This window comes from Cervus elaphus, chromosome 13 (genome assembly GCF_910594005.1).
Source record: "Cervus elaphus chromosome 13, mCerEla1.1, whole genome shotgun sequence".
NCBI classification, from domain to species: Eukaryota; Metazoa; Chordata; class Mammalia; order Artiodactyla; family Cervidae; genus Cervus; species Cervus elaphus.
The window spans coordinates 71,194,541-71,210,130 of NC_057827.1; the positions used below are offsets into that span (position 1 = coordinate 71,194,541).

Sequence of the window (15,590 nt, forward strand, 5' to 3'; positions counted from 1 at the left end):
GCCAGCCTGGGCACCATTGCCGGACACCTCCTGATTCCCTCCCGTCTCATCCACACAGGCTGACGTGCCCGAGAAGACGCGGGTCCTCGGAGGCAAGCAGCCCAGTGACAGCGTGTCCGATTCAGTGGCCCATGTAAGGAGGCGTGGGGCCACCTTCACAGAGCCCTTCACGTGTTGCCTTTCGGGGTCAGACCCGTAACCAGGAGCTCCTCTTGTTCCCACCATCCAGAACCTGTGCACAGAAACACGATGAGGGTCCCCTGGACTCTTCCCCACCCCAGGGGGACAGTCAGGGTCCCCCTGGACTCTCCCCACCCCAGGGGGGGCAGCTAGGGCCCCTGGATTCACCCCACCCCAGGGGGACAGTCAGGGTCCCCCTGGACTCTCCCCACCCCAGGGGGACAGTCAGGGTCCCCCTGGACTCTCCCCACCCCAGGGGGGACAGCTAGGGCCCCTGGATTCACCCCACCCCAGGGGGACAGTCAGTGTCCCCCTGGATTCACCCTGCTCCAGGATATGGTCAGGATCCCCCCGCTTCCTGTCAGGCACAGACCATCACGGCTGCTTCCTGCTGTTCTCGTGCGGGTTCTCAAGGAATGGCGGGGCGGGGTGGGGGTGGTGCGGGTCTCCCCACAGACCGGGAGCCCTGTGGTTGGAGGTGGAGGTCAGCTGGCTTCCCAGGGCAGCATGTGGCCATGTCCACATGCAGGGAGTCACCAGTCCAGGAGAGGCCTGAGCGCCCTCACCCAAACCAAGGCTCCTCAGGCACGGGAGCACAGTGCCGGAGGAGACCCCGTGGGCGCGCGTTCCCCACGGCTCCATCCTTTGCCCGCAGAGCACGCCCGCCCCCGGGGAGCAGCCAGCACCGCCTGAGGAAAGCCCTGAGGTGGAGACCTCTGCCCTGGACCTGTTCACCGAGAAGCTGCCACCCAGCGGGCGGATCACCAAGACTGAGTCCCTGGTCATCCCCTCCACCAGGTGACTGGCCGCCCCAGGGAGGCCGCGGCCCAGGCAGTGCCCCGTGGCCGGTGTGGAGCACATGTGGGCTCCTCGTGGGGGGGGTCTGCTGGCTGGATGAGCATCACTCAGGGGGCCCACCTGGGACCCTTACTCACCCCCATCTGCAGCTGGCCCTCTGCTGCAAGGGCAGGGAAGGCCTGCCATCCCCATCTCCTTTCCTGGACCCGGGGGTGCTGTCCGGGCTGGGGCAGGCTTGTGTTCGGTGCCCGTGATTCCATGGCGCCTGGTGTCAGAGTGGGCGGGGCGTGCCCGCTGGGCGCGGGTCATGCAGCTCAGCAGAGCGGCCCTCACACAGCGCGCAGTCCAGCGCCGGGCCTCTGCGGGGCGGGGGGCAGCTGGCCGGGGTCCTGTGAACGCGGGAGCAGCCTTGAACGGCAGGGCTGGGCGCCCTCCTGGCAGGGGACGAGCCCTCTGGGTCCCCCACGCGCCCTCTCGCCGCCCCCCATGGTCAGACCCCAGCTGCGCCTCACCTTCCCAAGCACCAGCCCCAGCGCTCTGAGCCGTCTGCGTGGTCCCCCCGCCCAGGTCAGCCCCGGGCCCACCACTGCCGCAGGGCCTCAGACCCCACCCCGTGGCTCATCGTACCCCCGGAGGGCCCCCTCCGCCCTCTCCCAGCGTCCGGGTCCCACGTGGTGGACACTCAACGCATTGCTCCCCGATTTTCATCCTCGGTCAGCCCTCACTGCCTCTCTGTGCACGTTGCCTCCCAGAAACGAGACGGGAGGCCACGTGCACACGGCCTCTGGGACCGGACCTCCCGGCCCAGGCCGCACGCCGTGGGAGCCAGCAGACAGGCGTGTCCGCCGCTGGGCTCCGTGAGGCCTTCGCTTTGCATTTCTGGGGCAGGAGTCTTCCAGGAGCGGGGCTCTGGTGCTGGCACTACCTGGGGGGGGCCACGGGCCTGTGACAGGCCTGGGAGGGGCACCTTGAGCTCCAGGACGCGGGCGCAGCCTGCGCCAGGCTCACCGGGGGAGGGGCTGGGGTCTCTGTCCTCGTGGCCTGTGGCCCAGCTGCACGACCGCCCCCACCGCAGCCGCCTCACCGCAGAGCGGCCGGGCCCCCAGGGCAGTGAGTGCCCGCGGCTGCCCCACAGGTCCGAGGGGAAGCAGGCGGGCCGTCGGGGCCGGAGCACGTCCCTGAAGGAGCGGCAGCCGGCGCGCCCGCAGAACGAGCGGGCCAACAGCCTGGACAACGAGCGCTGCCCCGACACGCGGAGCCAGCTGCAGGTGCCTGTGGGCAGGCGGGCGCGGGGGCTCCCAGGCCCCAGGGCCTCTGTCCACGCGGAGGGTGCGTGCCGGCGTGCACCAGGGGTTGGGTTTTCCCGCCTGCTTCCCGTGGCTGCTGGGGGTCAGCTGGGCCGGCGAAGGGCTGGGGACAGCTCGCCGTCAGGGCAGCTGCAGACGAGCCCGGCCTCTCCAGATCCCCAGGAAGACTGTGTACGACCAGTTAAACCACATCCTCATCTCCGACGACCAGCTCCCGGAAAACATCATTCTCGTGAACACCTCGGACTGGCAGGGACAGGTGGGGAGGGGCCGGGCGGCCCGGGCAGGGTGGGGTGGGGAGGGGGCGATGTGTCCTCTCTGGGGCCCTGGCCAGCCCTACCCGCTGTGGATGCGAGCGGGGCGCATGGATGAGGTTCACCCCCGCCCCCCCCCCCAGTTCCTCTCAGACGTGCTGCAGCGGCACACGCTCCCCGTCGTCTGCACCTGCTCCGCGGCCGACGTCCAGGCGGCCTTCAGCACCATCGTGTCTCGGATTCAGAGATAGTGAGTCCCAGGCGTGGGGGGCTCTGCTCCGCAGCGGCTCGGGATGGGGTGGGGGCCGCTGTCGGGGCGGCGGGCGCGAGGGGCCGGGGCGCCGGGCGGGCTGCCCCCTGAGGCTCTGCCCCTCTCCCGCCCGCAGCTGCAACTGCAATTCGCAGCCGCCGACGCCCGTGAAGATCGCGGTGGCGGGCGCGCAGCACTACCTCAGCGCCGTGCTGCGGCTCTTCGTGGAGCAGCTGTCGCACAAGACCCCGGACTGGCTGGGCTACATGCGCTTCCTCGTGATCCCGCTGGGTGAGGGGGGCCCCCCCGCCCTGGGGCCGACCCCGGGGGCTCCGGGCCAACTGGGGTCTCCTGTCAGTAGGGCCAGGCGGGGCCTTGCTTATTTATTAACCTTTAAAAATCCTCAAAACCAAACCCCCGGTTTTTGGCTTGCCTGAATTGGCGCACACAAGTCTGTCAGCGCTGGAAGGGGAGGAGTCCTCAGGGAGACCCCCGTCCCCAGGGCGAGGCAGGGGTGCGGAGAAGCGGGGCGGCGGGCGGGGCCGCGCCTGACGCCTCCCCTCGGCCCCCAGGCTCCCACCCCGTGGCCCGGTACCTGGGCTCCGTGGACTACAGGTACAACAACTTCTTCCAGGACCTGGCTTGGAGGGACCTGTTCAACAAGCTGGAGGCTCAGAGCGCTGGTGAGGCCCGGGCGTGTCCTGCGACCCCCCGCCCCGCCCCTGCCCTCCCCTCCCTCGCCCCTGCCCCTCGCGCCCCCCCCTTGCTGCCCCCGCCCCTCGCGCCCCCCCCCCCCCCGCCTTGCCGCCCACGCCCTCCCCTTGCCCCTTCCAACGGCCTGTCTGCTCTCCCGCCCGCGCCCGCCCCGCGCCCCTGGCCCTCGCGCCCCCGCCCTGCGCCCCTGCCCTTCGCGCACCCGCCCTGCCGCCCATGCCCGCTCCGCGCCCCCGTCCGGCCGCCCAGCCATCACACCTCCTTTTGAAAGTCAGTTTGCTGTGCTCTGAGACACACTTGTATGTATTGGGCCTGAGCCCGGGCAGGTAGCTAGGGTCAGCGGGCGTGGTCAGTGGGGTCTGGGCCAGGATGTTTCTCAGCTAGTGAGCCGCAAAGCTCTTTGGTGACTGGCCCCGGGGAGGGCTTTTCAGGATTTGGCGAGGCCTCACTGCCCTCCCCAGGACCCCGTGAGGGCGGCGGCCAGAGGAGCCCCTCAGCCGTGCCCAGCCTGGCTGCCCAGCCCCTGGGTGCTGGGGTACGCCATGCCCACGGACCCCTCCTGGTCTTCTCCTGCAGTGCAGGACACGCCGGACATCGTGTCGAGAATCACCCAGTACATTTCGGGGGCCAACTGCGCCCACCAGCTGCCCATCGCAGAGGCCATGCTGACCTACAAGCAGAAGAGGTACCTCCGCGGGCCCAGGCAGGCGTGGGGTGGAGACCGCCGTACCTCTGCGGTCTTGGCCAGGTGGCCTGCATCCTCACTGTCCCAGCTCCTTGGGTCACTCACAGGCCCACGGGATGGAAAGAGACCTGGGATGAGGGAAGCCCCTAGTTGTCCTGACCACTGCACCCTTTTCTGACACAAATCAGAGTTAGGATTAGCTGGTCGATTTTTCTTTCTCTTTGAACGCATTGGGATCTCCTGTAATTGGAGTCACAAGAGCAGTGGTCCCGATGCTGGCCCAGCAGCACCCTGGGGTGCCTCCTCCAACAGCCAGTCTCCAGTGGGAGACCCGGTCCTCACCTGCCCAGTGCAGGATGGTGGTTAGGGGCTGGGCTGATGCCCGCTTGCATGGGGTGGGGCCTTGTGCGATCTGAGGGGGTCGAGCGGTCTCCTTGTCCAGCCATGAACAGAGGCGCAGTCGGGGGGTTGCAGGAAGAGGCAGACCGCTGCAGGTCTGAGAAGCTCAGCTGCCTGCCCCGGGCTCCGGCCCCTGCTCTGTGAGGGACCCCCAGCAGGTGACTCACCGCCTCTGAGCGGCTAACAGCGTCCTGTCTCTCTTTTTGGCGGCTCTCTGCAAAGGAGAAAGAACTTTCACTTTGACTTTACCCTCAGGTACCGCTGTCCGTGGGTCCGGCCCCCGTCTGCCCACTGGCTGGTCTTTAGGGCTGTTTGGCGGTGTCAGCAGGTGGGGTGGTCTTCAGCTCTCCGTACGGGGGTCAGGAGGCGCGGCCTCCATCAGGCAGGCTCCTGGCGCTGCCCGCTGCCCGAGCCAGCTGCCCGGTCCCTCTCGGGCGCCCACCCAGCCTCAGGGACAAAGTCTGCCGCCCGGCAGCGTTTCAGTCCCGAGTGCGGTTTGGGAAGTGGCTGGCGGAATGCGTCTCTGAAGCCTGGCAGCTCCAGCCCCAAGGTAGCCGCAGGGACTGGTTCCACCCCGTGAGCCAGCAAGCACAGGCACCACTCGGGGCGGGCTGTGCACCCCTTACCCGCTGCCAGCCGCCAGGGAGAGCAGCTCGGGGCAGTTTCCCAGCTCAGTTTTGGGGTTTACCTGGATGGTGGCCAGGCCACTGGGACCCCTGCACACAGCGAGACTCTTTTTTTGCCCCCAAGGTGGCGGCTCCTCTGTTTGACTGTATGTCGGAGCTGAGCCCCAGATGGCCCTGCCTGCCAGGCGTCGGGCACTGGGCCCCTTGGGGCGCTGCTCTGCCGGAGTCTCAGGGCATTTGCTCTGGGAAAGCCGCAGGGCGAGTCCTTGGGTCCCAGGCCGCCTCTGTGCTGGGCCCTGGGATGGATCAGGAGGAGGGGTGTGAGCCCATTCAGACATCCTGCTAAACAAGCCTCAGGGTCTCGAGAAAGACCAGCCGTGGTGTGCCCTGCTGACCCCGGGCTTCCTGTGGGCCTGAGCCCGCTCCCCTCCCTGCCCACCCCCGTTAGCTGTGCCAGGAGCGCGGCCTGCTTTGCTGCCTGGGCCGCAGCGTCTGTCTGTGCCAGGGTGGGCTCCTTCGAGCTGCGCCTGGCCCGGGACCTGGGACACCCCGAGCCTCCTCTGTGCTCAGCCCCCACCTCCGCGTCACAGTGGTGACACCGGCCCTGGGGAGGGGGCTGTCCCGCTGTCCCGGCTGGAGCCCCGTGAAGGCCAGTGCGCCATCCAGGCTCAGAGCCCAGGGCCGGAAGGGCAGTGGGCCAGCCTTTGTCTGCAGTGACACAGAACAGGCTGCTGTCCGCCCAGAGGGGTCAGGAGAGCCGGGAGAGGGTGGGCAGTGGGCACGGCCGTTCCGGGCCTCCTCCAGCCCAGCCCCGTGAGGGCGTCTGCAGGGAGGCTCCCATCTGCTCAGCACCAGCTCCCAGCCTGAGGTCAGACCCATCGGTGGTCCTCCCAGGCAACTGTGCGGGCTGTCCAGCACCTCTACCCTGGCCTCTTGGCCAGCGTGGGCTCCCCTCAGCTTCCATGCCACCCATGCCATGTGGTGGCACCTCCCCCACACGCAGGTCTCATGAGCCATGCCCAGGGGCCTTGGCACAGAGCCGTGGGCTCAAGCCCTAGGAGTCCTGATCTCTGTCCCTGCCAGGAGCACGCATGCCCTCCGCACGCAGGGTCCAGGGTGAGGGGTCTCGATGGAAGCCGGTGTCACCCCCGTCTCGTGGGCACGTGCGTGCTGGATGTCGTCTGCATGGCCCAGGAGCACAGCTTGGCTTTGACGCTTGTCTTGTGGAGTCTCCAAGTCCCCCCCTCTTTGGGGTCCTCGTTTGTCTGCCTCCCCGTGTGCAGATCGTGGAGGGGGTGGGCGTGCGTGGTGGGCAGTGGCTCGCTGAGGTGGGGGCCCTGTGGGTCGAAGGCCCCTGTGCACTGAGCCAGGGACCCCCCCCAGACGTCTTGCCTCCTCGCATGCAGGAGGAGGTCTGGGCACAAGATTTGGGTTGTTTTGTTACATGAACTGGAATGAAGGGAAGTTTTCTTTTTCAACCGTTTTCTTCTTAAAATGGGGAGAAAACCTGGAAATTTGGTCATTTTCAGTTGGAGGGACTGAACCTGTAGGTTCTTTCATCCAAAGTCATTTGCCAGGTCTTTTACAAAGATGGGGTGGGTGGTGCTGGGTGGTGGGTGGTCCACATATGCCCACATCCAAGGGTGCCCAGGGGAGGGTGGCTCCTGCCAGCTGCTGTTCCCTCATGTGGGTGGCGTGCTGGGCACGGGGCAGCACCTCCTGCCAGGACCGGGACCTGCATTCTGTACTGGCCCCTGGGCCAGGGGCGCTTGTCCAGCTGGTGACCACACTTCACGGGGGCACCCCCAGCCCCAGGCCTCCATCTGCCACAGGGGCAGGGAGGGGAGAGCCTCCTGCCAAGCTCTGGTGCCCTGGGGCTCCTGGTCCCGAGAGCTGGCGCCCAGGGAGCTGGCTGAGCGGGACCTGGGTCCCCACGGGCAGGCCTGCCTGGTGCAGAGGCTTCTCCCTGGGTGGCACCCCCGGGCTGCTGCCCTACTGGGTGTGCCTGTGTGGACTGCCTTGCCGAAGAGTCGCTCTGTGACTTCAAGCTCAGGTTTGAGAGGATGGCTCGGAGAGGATGCCGGCCCAGGAGGCAGGGAAGGGGACACCTGTCTGCCCTGCGGCTGCGGGAGGGACCACATAAGGCCCAGGACCAGTCCTGCCCTGGGTACCCAGGCGGAGGCGAGAAGGGGGTGCTCTCCCAGCCGCCAGTGGAGCCCAGGCCAAGGTGGACACCGGGGGTCAGAGTGGCACCAGCTGAGCCGCAGGACCAGCCCTGGCCCGGGAGGAGCGGGTAGAAGAGACACTCCCACCCAGGCCTGGTGACCCTGAGTGCCTTCCCTGCCAGCGGTCGTGATGGGTGGTCCTGGAGAGGCCGGGCTCTGCCAGAAGCTTTGCAGGGCCTGTGGGTGTGTACAGCAGTACGCCCCCAGAGCCTCAGCCTTGCCTTCATGCTGCTCTTGGGACGAGTTGTGCTATTAGAACCCACGCCCCCCGTCATGAAGGTCTTAGTCCTAGAAACGCCCCCGCAGTAGGCACCAACTTCATCCAGACTGTCGGGGGGGGGGGGGAAGTCTCTGCCTGACGGGACAGCCACCCCCACCCCCTGGAGGCGGCCCCGGCTGCTCCTGGGGTGTCCTGGGGGCACAGGCAGCCCGCCCTCTCCTAGGGCCCCAGGGGGCCAGCAGAGTGGCTCCAGGCTGAGCCGGCTGCCTGCGCGCCAGGTGCCCCAGAGGGAGGAGCAGATGGCCTCGGGCCGCCCCATGGGGCTCTGGACCTCATGCAGAGATGCGTTCAGCCTTCCTGCAGGTCGGCGGGCCCTGCGGTCAGAGGTCCAGGCTGGTGTCCGTGGGAGGGCAGGCGCGAGTCCGGGTGGGCCGGGCGCTGCAGAGGGTGTCCTTGCCCCTCAGTGGGGCTGACTGTGTGTTTCCCTGTCTCAGCCCCGACGAGGAGTCCTCCCAGAAGTTCATTCCCTTCGTTGGGGTGAGTACCGCCCGGGCAGCCGTCACCTTGCCCGCCGTCCTGCCACCCGGCTGCTCCGCTGTGGGGCAGCTGCAATCCGCCGACGTGATCGGTGTGTCGTCGTGTTCACGCGACACGGTCCAGAACCTTCTTCAGTTGGAGCTGACGACTTGCCTTCGCATCCCTCCCACTCTGAAGTCTCTCTTTCCTGCATCGAGTGGGGAGTGAGCTCAGGCGCTGCTAGGACTGGACTCGTGGAAGCAGGCAGCCTGCCTGAGGGCGCGGGGCTGGTTCTTAGCTTTGTCCTGGGCAGCGGGGATCAGCATCAGGCTTGGCTCGTTAGGGGCCACCCAGGGCTGGGTGTCCTCAGTACGGGCCCCTCCTGGGATCTGCGGCAGAGGGCTGCCTCTGTTCTCTGGGAGCCTCGGGGCAGGCTTGCTTGGCTGGAGCATGGCTTGTAACTTGGAAGGTTTTACTTTGTCCTGCAGCCAAGGAACCAGGGCTGCCACCCGACGGCCGGCCGTGTGTCCACGGTCTGTGGCCCCACTGGGGTCTCCAACCGGGGCATCTGCTGGGAGGTGTGTGGCAGCCACGCAGGCGCCAGGGCCTCTAGGCCGTGCTCACTCTGCTCAGGTGAGGGGTGGCTGCTGGCCGTCCTGGGAGGGAGCTCGTCCAGAGCTGTCCTGTGGAAGCTGCCGTGATGACCACAGGGCCTGTCCTGCTGGCTGCACGTGAGACACCGCCGTGTAACCAGGGCCGGGGTCGTCGTCATGATCTCTTTCACTTGACGCAGCTCCCACCCTGGTTGGTGTGGGCCGGGGCCCCCGGCAGCCCGCAGGGACTTCGCGCAGGCCCTGCGGCCACCTTGGTGCCCCCTGGGCCAGGATCCCTCTCGCCACTGCCTGTGCCCGGCCAGTCTCACGCGCATGCGTTCTGCTGAGGCCAGGGTGTGGGACCTGAGAGGTTCACTCATGGGGTGAGGGTTCCTCTCCTGCCGGAGGCCGCATGCGTCCTGAATGCTGGTCACAGGTCAGGGTTAGGTCGGGGGCCGGCCGGCCAGCAGCCTGGGGCCTCTGGGGCCTGTGCCTTCATCCCGGGAGTGCAAGATGGCCAGAGCCGGCTGCGTCTTGAGGGCGTTTCCCAAACACACCCCCTGAAGAGGGAGAGTCCTTCACCAGGGCTTATGGCGCAGCTGACCAAGCGGACAGTGGCTCCCCTGAGCCCAGCTCTGCCCCTCGCACTGAGGGGCTGGGACCCGACTCGGCCCCAGGAGTTCCGGGGGGGACATGGCGAGTGGGCAGCTGCAGGGAACAGGTCCCTACCTGGGTCTGGAGCCCACCCTTAGCACCGTCCTGTTGCCTCCTAGGTGGTGAAGGTGGGGATCGTGGAGCCATCTTCGGCCACGTCAGGTGACTGCATTCTCTGAGCTCTGGGCTGGGATGGGGTGGTGGGGGTGGGGGCAGTGCAGGGGTGGGGGTGCGGCGGGTGGCAGCCCCAGCGCTGGTCTCCTGCGGGGCTTGAATTCACCAGGAATGGGCCTCCCTTGTCCCTGGAGGCCTGACAGCTCCTGTTCAGCTTTGGGGGAGGGGGGTCCTCCGGCTTCCCACAGGTGTGCCCCCAGCCCACAGCTGCCTGGCCTCCCTGCCGCGTCTGGGTGCAGAGGGCTGCCAGCTGCCCAGGCAGAGCTGTGGGGGACCTCAGTGCCGCCCCTAACTCCTCCCCAGGTGACTCAGATGACGCGGCCCCCTCGGGCTCCAGCGTGCTCTCATCCACCCCGCCGTCCACATCTCCTGCGGCCAAGGAGGCCTCGCCTACCCCACCCTCCTCCCCGTCAGTGAGCGGAGGCCTGTCCTCCCCCAGGTAAACGCAGCCATGCGGAAGTGCTGCCCCCAGCACAGCAGGGATCGGGCTGAGAACCAGGTGGTTCCTTGGGGTCCCTGACCGCACCCCAGGCTGCCAGGAAGCAGAGGGTCAGGGTGGCCTTGTGCGGGACACAGTGGTGTCAACAAGGGCTCAGACAAGTGAGTTGGGGTGCCCTACTGTTCAGTCCTGGCCTGGTGTCTCCCCACCTGGCCCCCTGCATTCCTGGGGTCGGAACTACAGAGAGTATAAATATAGGGTGTTCTGGACACGGGGGCCGGGGTTGGGAGGGGGTGGGGGGGCTACTCGGATGTGAGTAGCAGGCCTGGGATAGAGTGGGTGTGGTTATTAGCAGACCCTCTGGGGTGCCCTCAGGGCTCTCCCGAGCAGAACCCACCCAGACAGGACTGCTGCAGGATCGGGAGGCCCACTGTAGGACCCCCTGGGGCCTTCACCTATGAGGGGCGGCTGGCCTGGGCCCTCCAAACAGAGGTGGTCCCCAAGGTCGGGCAGCACAGGCACCAGAGGGCACCCGTTCGCCCATGCCGGCCTGGGGTGCTGCCGTCCCCTACTGAGGACGGAGGGGTGAGCCTCCCTCGTCTTTCACAGCCAGGGCGTCGGCGCCGAGCTCATGGGGCTGCAGGTGGATTACTGGACGTCAGCTCAGCCCGCAGACAGGAAGAGAGACGCGGAGAAGAAGGACTCGCCCACCACCAAAAACACACTCAAGTGCACCTTCCGGTCTCTCCAGGTCAGCAGGCTGCCCAGCAGCGGCGAGGCCGCGGCCACGCCCACCATGTCCATGACCGTGGTCACCAAGGAGAAGAACAAGAAGGGTGAGGTGGGGAGGCCGGCTGACTGTCGGGGCGGAGGGGCTGCCGCGCAGGCCCCGAGGGTGCCGTGGGCCTGGGGGCCACTTTGTTCCCACACCCCTGGGCAAGGGCCTGCTGGTGGTCGGGTGGTGGCGGTCAGGGTCAGCGTGGAAGGAAGGCCAGAGGAGGGGGGTCCGAGGCCGGCAGAGCGTACACCCCGCGCTGCCCCTGGCCCTGAAGGCGCAGCGGGAGCACAGCACGGCCCCCTTTCCTCCTAGTGATGTTTCTGCCCAAGAAAACCAAGGATAAGGACGTGGAGTCCAAAAGCCAGTGCATCGAGGGCATCAGCCGCCTGATCTGCACGGCCAAGCACCAGCAGAACATGCTGCGGGGTGAGCCGAGACGCCCTCGCGGGCGGGGGCGGGGCCTGTGGCCAGTGGGCGGGGCCCGTGGTCAGTGGGCGGAGCCTGTGGCCCACAGGCGACGGAAGTAAACCCGGGCGGGGCGGGGCCGCTTCTGGAGGTTCACCTCCGGAAATGCTTGTTTGACTAGGATGTCATGTTACGTAGTCTGAGCTCGGAGCACACTTGGAAGAGCCCACTTGTGTGTGTGGAGTGGCTTTTCAAATTCTGAGAAATGATTTCTCAGTCCTTTCTGCTTCGTCTCAGAATTTTTATAGAAGATATTCTGCGACTGAGTGGCTGAGAACACGGAGGTCTCGAGTTCTCTTTTCCGTGGGCTTGGGTCTGACCACAGTGGCCCAGAGCCAGCCTTTCTCTGTTGATTTTCTGGCTTAAGTGGAGGGTGTTTCAGACCCCATCTGCAGACCCCTCCGAGGCAGACAGGCTGTGGACACCAGCACCCCTGAGGTGGCTGGGGAGAGGCTCTCCGGCCATGGGGAGGGGGTGGGGGCAGGCGGCAGGAAGGCCAGGAGGGGAGCTGGAGGTCCCAGACCTCCCACAGGGCCGATGAGAACCAGCGAGTGTCTCCCGGGAGCCTGGGGGTCCCCATGGGTGTCAGCACCCCCCAGCCTTGTTCTCAGCCGCAGCCTGGAGCGGGGGGCAGGCAGGTCAGGCGGTCTTGTCCCCACAGTCCTCATCGACGGCGTGGAGTGGAACGACGTCAAGTTCTTCCAGCTGGCGGCCCAGTGGTCCTCCCACGTCAAGCACTTCCCCATCTGCATCTTCGGACACTCCAAGTCCGCCTTCTAGCCCCGCCTGCTGGGGGGCCGTGCCAGTTCCCGCCCTGCAGCCCCACGACGGCCGCGGCCGGGAGGGCCCAGCTGCTTTTCTGTTCACACTTCAGTTTACCACAGAGACAGACCCTTAAAACCCCAGAGAAACAGTCTTAAGTATGAACGCGCTCACAACCTGGAGACTAACGGGGCGGCCCCCACCGGGAGCCCATAACTGCTCTGCTTATTAACCAGAATGTCCCGGCAGGGGTGGGAGGGCAGGCGGGATCACGGAAGGTGTGTTTTGGCCTCAGGACTCACCCCCACCCCGTCCCCCCAACAAGAAGGGTTCTTGCCTTCGTGTCCTGTCCTTTTTGAAAGCCAGGACTACTCTGCTTCCTCAGGGAGCGGGGGTCCTGCGGGTGGCCCCGTGGACCGCAGGCTGTCTGTGCCCAGGCAGCCAGCTGGGGGGCCAGGAGCCAGAGGCCAGCCTTCTGTCAGGGACATCCTGAGCGGAACACAGAGGCCAGTCAGTCCCGCTCTGGCCCCCGGCCCCCCCCCCCCTCCACCAGCCGAGAGGGCCCCAACGCCGCCCACTCTGGATCCCAATGAACTCCCGCGGCCGGGGGCAGTGGAGGTTTTATAGTAGTGGATATTTTTAATGCTTTTAAATACATGTTATAATGTAGCTGCCAAACAGACGTTGCTCTTCTGAAGTCCCAGCACCCCTGAGGACTGAGGCAGAGCCAGCCACGCCGCCCCGGTCCCAGCCCCCACTCCCTGCACCCTTCGCTGCCCCAAGGCACCGCTTTGCTTCTGCAAGTCGTCCTGCCCCGAACACAGTTGCTTCCTCAGCTTCACCACCTGCCCCCACCCCAGTCCCGCCTGCTGACTAGGGGTGTCTGTCACCTGCACCACTAATGTGGCCAGTGAGGCTCAGGCAAGTGGCCAAATTGTAGGGGCCCAAGCCCCGTTGGAGCCATGGGTACAGCCCGGGTGCCCCCGCCTGTCTAGGCTAGGCTCCTCAGAGCAAGGGATTTGGGGTCTGGTTCCCCAGGGAGGGGGGCACCTTGCCCTCCCCCTCCCCATGCAGCAGGCAGTGGGTGTCCTGACCTGAGGCCGGGGTCCCTTCCAGTCCTCCTGCTTGGGCCCCAGCCCTGCCCCCCAGGACTCCACAGGAAGAGCCCACCCACTCCACCTGGCCACTGGCTGCAGGCCTGGGTGGCCCACTGAGGGTCTCACAGTCCAGTTTTCTAGGGCTGAGAACCACACAGGCTGCGCTCAGAAAAACAGTGCCAAACGCCAGACAGGCCGAAGGCCTTGCCCGCTCTGTTGGAGGATAGGACTCCAACAGCCCGTGGCATGGAAGGGTCCCACTCGGGGCTGGAAGATGGTCCATTTTTCTTATCTGTGACCTACCTGCTTACCTCCTCCCCCAGGTGGCTGTTCAGGGTGCGAGTGTCCATGGCCAAGAGCCTTGGGCCTAGCAGGCGGACAGATCTGAGCATGCCCTTGGACCAGGGTCCTTGGACGGGAAGGATCTGGGTGAGGGTGTAGGCCACTGAGCCAAGGACCCCTTGGGCAGCTTGTGCAGTGTCCACCTGTGGCTGTGCCCAGCAGCTGCCTGGGTCCCGTAAGTTTCCCCGCCCTCGTTCCCACCACTGGCTTCAGGGCCCTGGGTACTGCTCCTTGCATTTCCTTTTCAGAGGTCACACTCAGGGGAGGTGTGGCTGACACGCCCTCGACTTAGCTTTCCAGCTGCAGAGCTAGTTTTAGGGGGGAAGGGGCCAAAAGGGGCTGCCCCGTCCCACCCAGCTGTGAGCTGTCCTCATACCCACGAGAAGACACCCAGCACCTCCACCCTGGGCCAGCCACACTGTTCCTGGGCCCTGGAGGTTATACAGACAGCCCCAGCCGCCATGACTCACTCAGAGACCCAGGCTCTGCTCACGCCAGTGCCTCGGTTTCCCCATCATCTGATTGGGGACAGTCAACACTTCCCCCGCCTACCTCATGGAGCTGTTTTGAGGACACAGATAAAAGCACTTTGTCCCTTAAAGGAAGATGACTCCGAAGCCAAAGCGGCCTGTGGCAGAGGTGCAGCCATGAGCACACGGAGGGCAGTGTGGGGGCAGCTTGTGAGGAACGCAGGGCCAGACCGTGACCCCAAGGACAGGAGCAGCCCTTGCAGAGCAGGGGTTCTCAGCCCACTGGGTGACCAGAGGTGACTGGGACTCAAAGGCTAAGCCACTCGTCACGTTCAGGCAAGGCCAGGCTCCTCATGGGCCTGTGGCACATAATGGGCAGGCTCCACCCTCACTCAGGCCAGATGGGAGGTCAGCTCCAGCCCTGTATCCAGGCCACTGCTTTCTCCCTCCTTGTGTCAAGTCCCCAGGGTCACCATCTCCTCAGGGCACGCAGGCCAGTGTCCCGAGTGTCATGGCCGCAGCTCAGGGAGGAGAGGGGCGGCAGGATTAGAGCAGCCAGGGCCAGCTATGCTGCGCTGTCCTCACTGGCAGATACCAAGACCTGCCTGGCCTCCGTCCCAGGATGCGTTCCTCATGACAGGACTGCGCCGCTTGCTCCCAAAGGCCAGTTGCCTGACCCCTATACGTGTCCCTTGATCCCCTCCTAGAGACCCCTCCTATCCTGCAGCAGAGAGGAAGCTGAGATCCTGGCAGGGGCCTGAGGGGCTGGGCTTGGGGGCCCTTTCCCTGGGGTCTGACCCTGCAGGCCAAGGGGTGCCACTGTGCGTTCCTGCAGACCCCGTCCAGTTCTTTGTGTGTTGTTTGGTTTCTAGGATGTACGTGTTGCTTTCTTTTTTTAAATGGAAAACAGGATTAATGTAAATAGCGTTTTTGGGAAACAGATTCTAATCTGTCACGTATGTGACCACGTGGACTATTTTAAGGTGCTGATGCGACACTAATAAACCCCGGGAGCACTCCCAGGCCCTCCCTCGCCTGCTGTGTGATTCCTCTCGAGCAACCGCGCCCCTCCATCCGTCCAGGCGCGGGCACTGCGGGCGGGCCTTCCGAGGCCCCCACACGCCGCGGGGACCCGGGGGGGGGGGGCGGGGCGCGGACAGCTGGGGGCATCTCCGAAGCGTGCCCCTCCGGGCAACGAGGGGCCGGGACTCCTCGCGGTCGCGAGATGAAGCTCCGGGTCATGGACGCCGGGGCAGGACAGCGTCCGCGTGGACAGCGGAAGCCCGAGCGGCCCCTGACGACTGAAGCCAGGGCGCAGGCGCGCCACGAGCCGGAAGCGGAAGCGGCCGGGCGGAAGCTGTCGAGCGGAAGTTTTCTTAGGCTCGGCTCCGCCTTCTAAGGGCATTCTGGAACCGCTGTGGGCCCCACCCTCTGACCCGCCCGCCACAATGGGCCGGGCCCGCCCCGCCCCAGTGTGCCTAACCCCTCCTTTCTTCCCCTCCCCGCGTACCCTTGCTGTACCCGGGGCACCCACCCATTCCCCCGCCCCTCCCCACAGTTTGTGTACCCCGCCATTTGTGTACCCCACTTCTCCCGGTCTTCCTGCCCCCGGTGTGTCCCGCGCCTCACCAACGGCCGCTGC

The 15,590-nt window shown here is 66.3% G+C and overlaps 1 protein-coding gene across 7 annotated transcripts in view; it reads left to right on the top strand.

Moving 5' to 3' along the window:
- PACS2 (phosphofurin acidic cluster sorting protein 2) overlaps positions 1 to 14,974 on the top strand; it is a 59,267-nt gene extending 44,293 nt beyond the window's left edge. For 3 of the 7 annotated variants that reach the window (XM_043922026.1, XM_043922027.1, XM_043922025.1), the window contains exons 11-25: positions 59 to 133; positions 836 to 978; positions 2,114 to 2,246; positions 2,440 to 2,544; positions 2,683 to 2,789; positions 2,926 to 3,080; positions 3,362 to 3,472; positions 4,080 to 4,188; positions 4,810 to 4,842; positions 8,153 to 8,195; positions 9,541 to 9,583; positions 9,899 to 10,034; positions 10,644 to 10,870; positions 11,125 to 11,238; positions 11,939 to 14,974. In XM_043922026.1, the coding sequence (XP_043777961.1) occupies positions 59 to 133; positions 836 to 978; positions 2,114 to 2,246; positions 2,440 to 2,544; positions 2,683 to 2,789; positions 2,926 to 3,080; positions 3,362 to 3,472; positions 4,080 to 4,188; positions 4,810 to 4,842; positions 8,153 to 8,195; positions 9,541 to 9,583; positions 9,899 to 10,034; positions 10,644 to 10,870; positions 11,125 to 11,238; positions 11,939 to 12,057 (1,653 nt within the window). In that variant the 3' untranslated portion in view covers positions 12,058 to 14,974. Of the gene's footprint in view, positions 1 to 58; positions 134 to 835; positions 979 to 2,113; positions 2,247 to 2,439; positions 2,545 to 2,682; positions 2,790 to 2,925; positions 3,081 to 3,361; positions 3,473 to 4,079; positions 4,189 to 4,809; positions 4,843 to 8,152; positions 8,196 to 9,540; positions 9,584 to 9,898; positions 10,035 to 10,643; positions 10,871 to 11,124; positions 11,239 to 11,938 lie in introns of those variants that run through there. The other 4 variants (XM_043922029.1, XM_043922028.1, XM_043922030.1 and 1 more) reach the window with 3 other exon arrangements.
- The last annotated feature ends 616 nt before the right edge of the window (positions 14,975 to 15,590 follow it).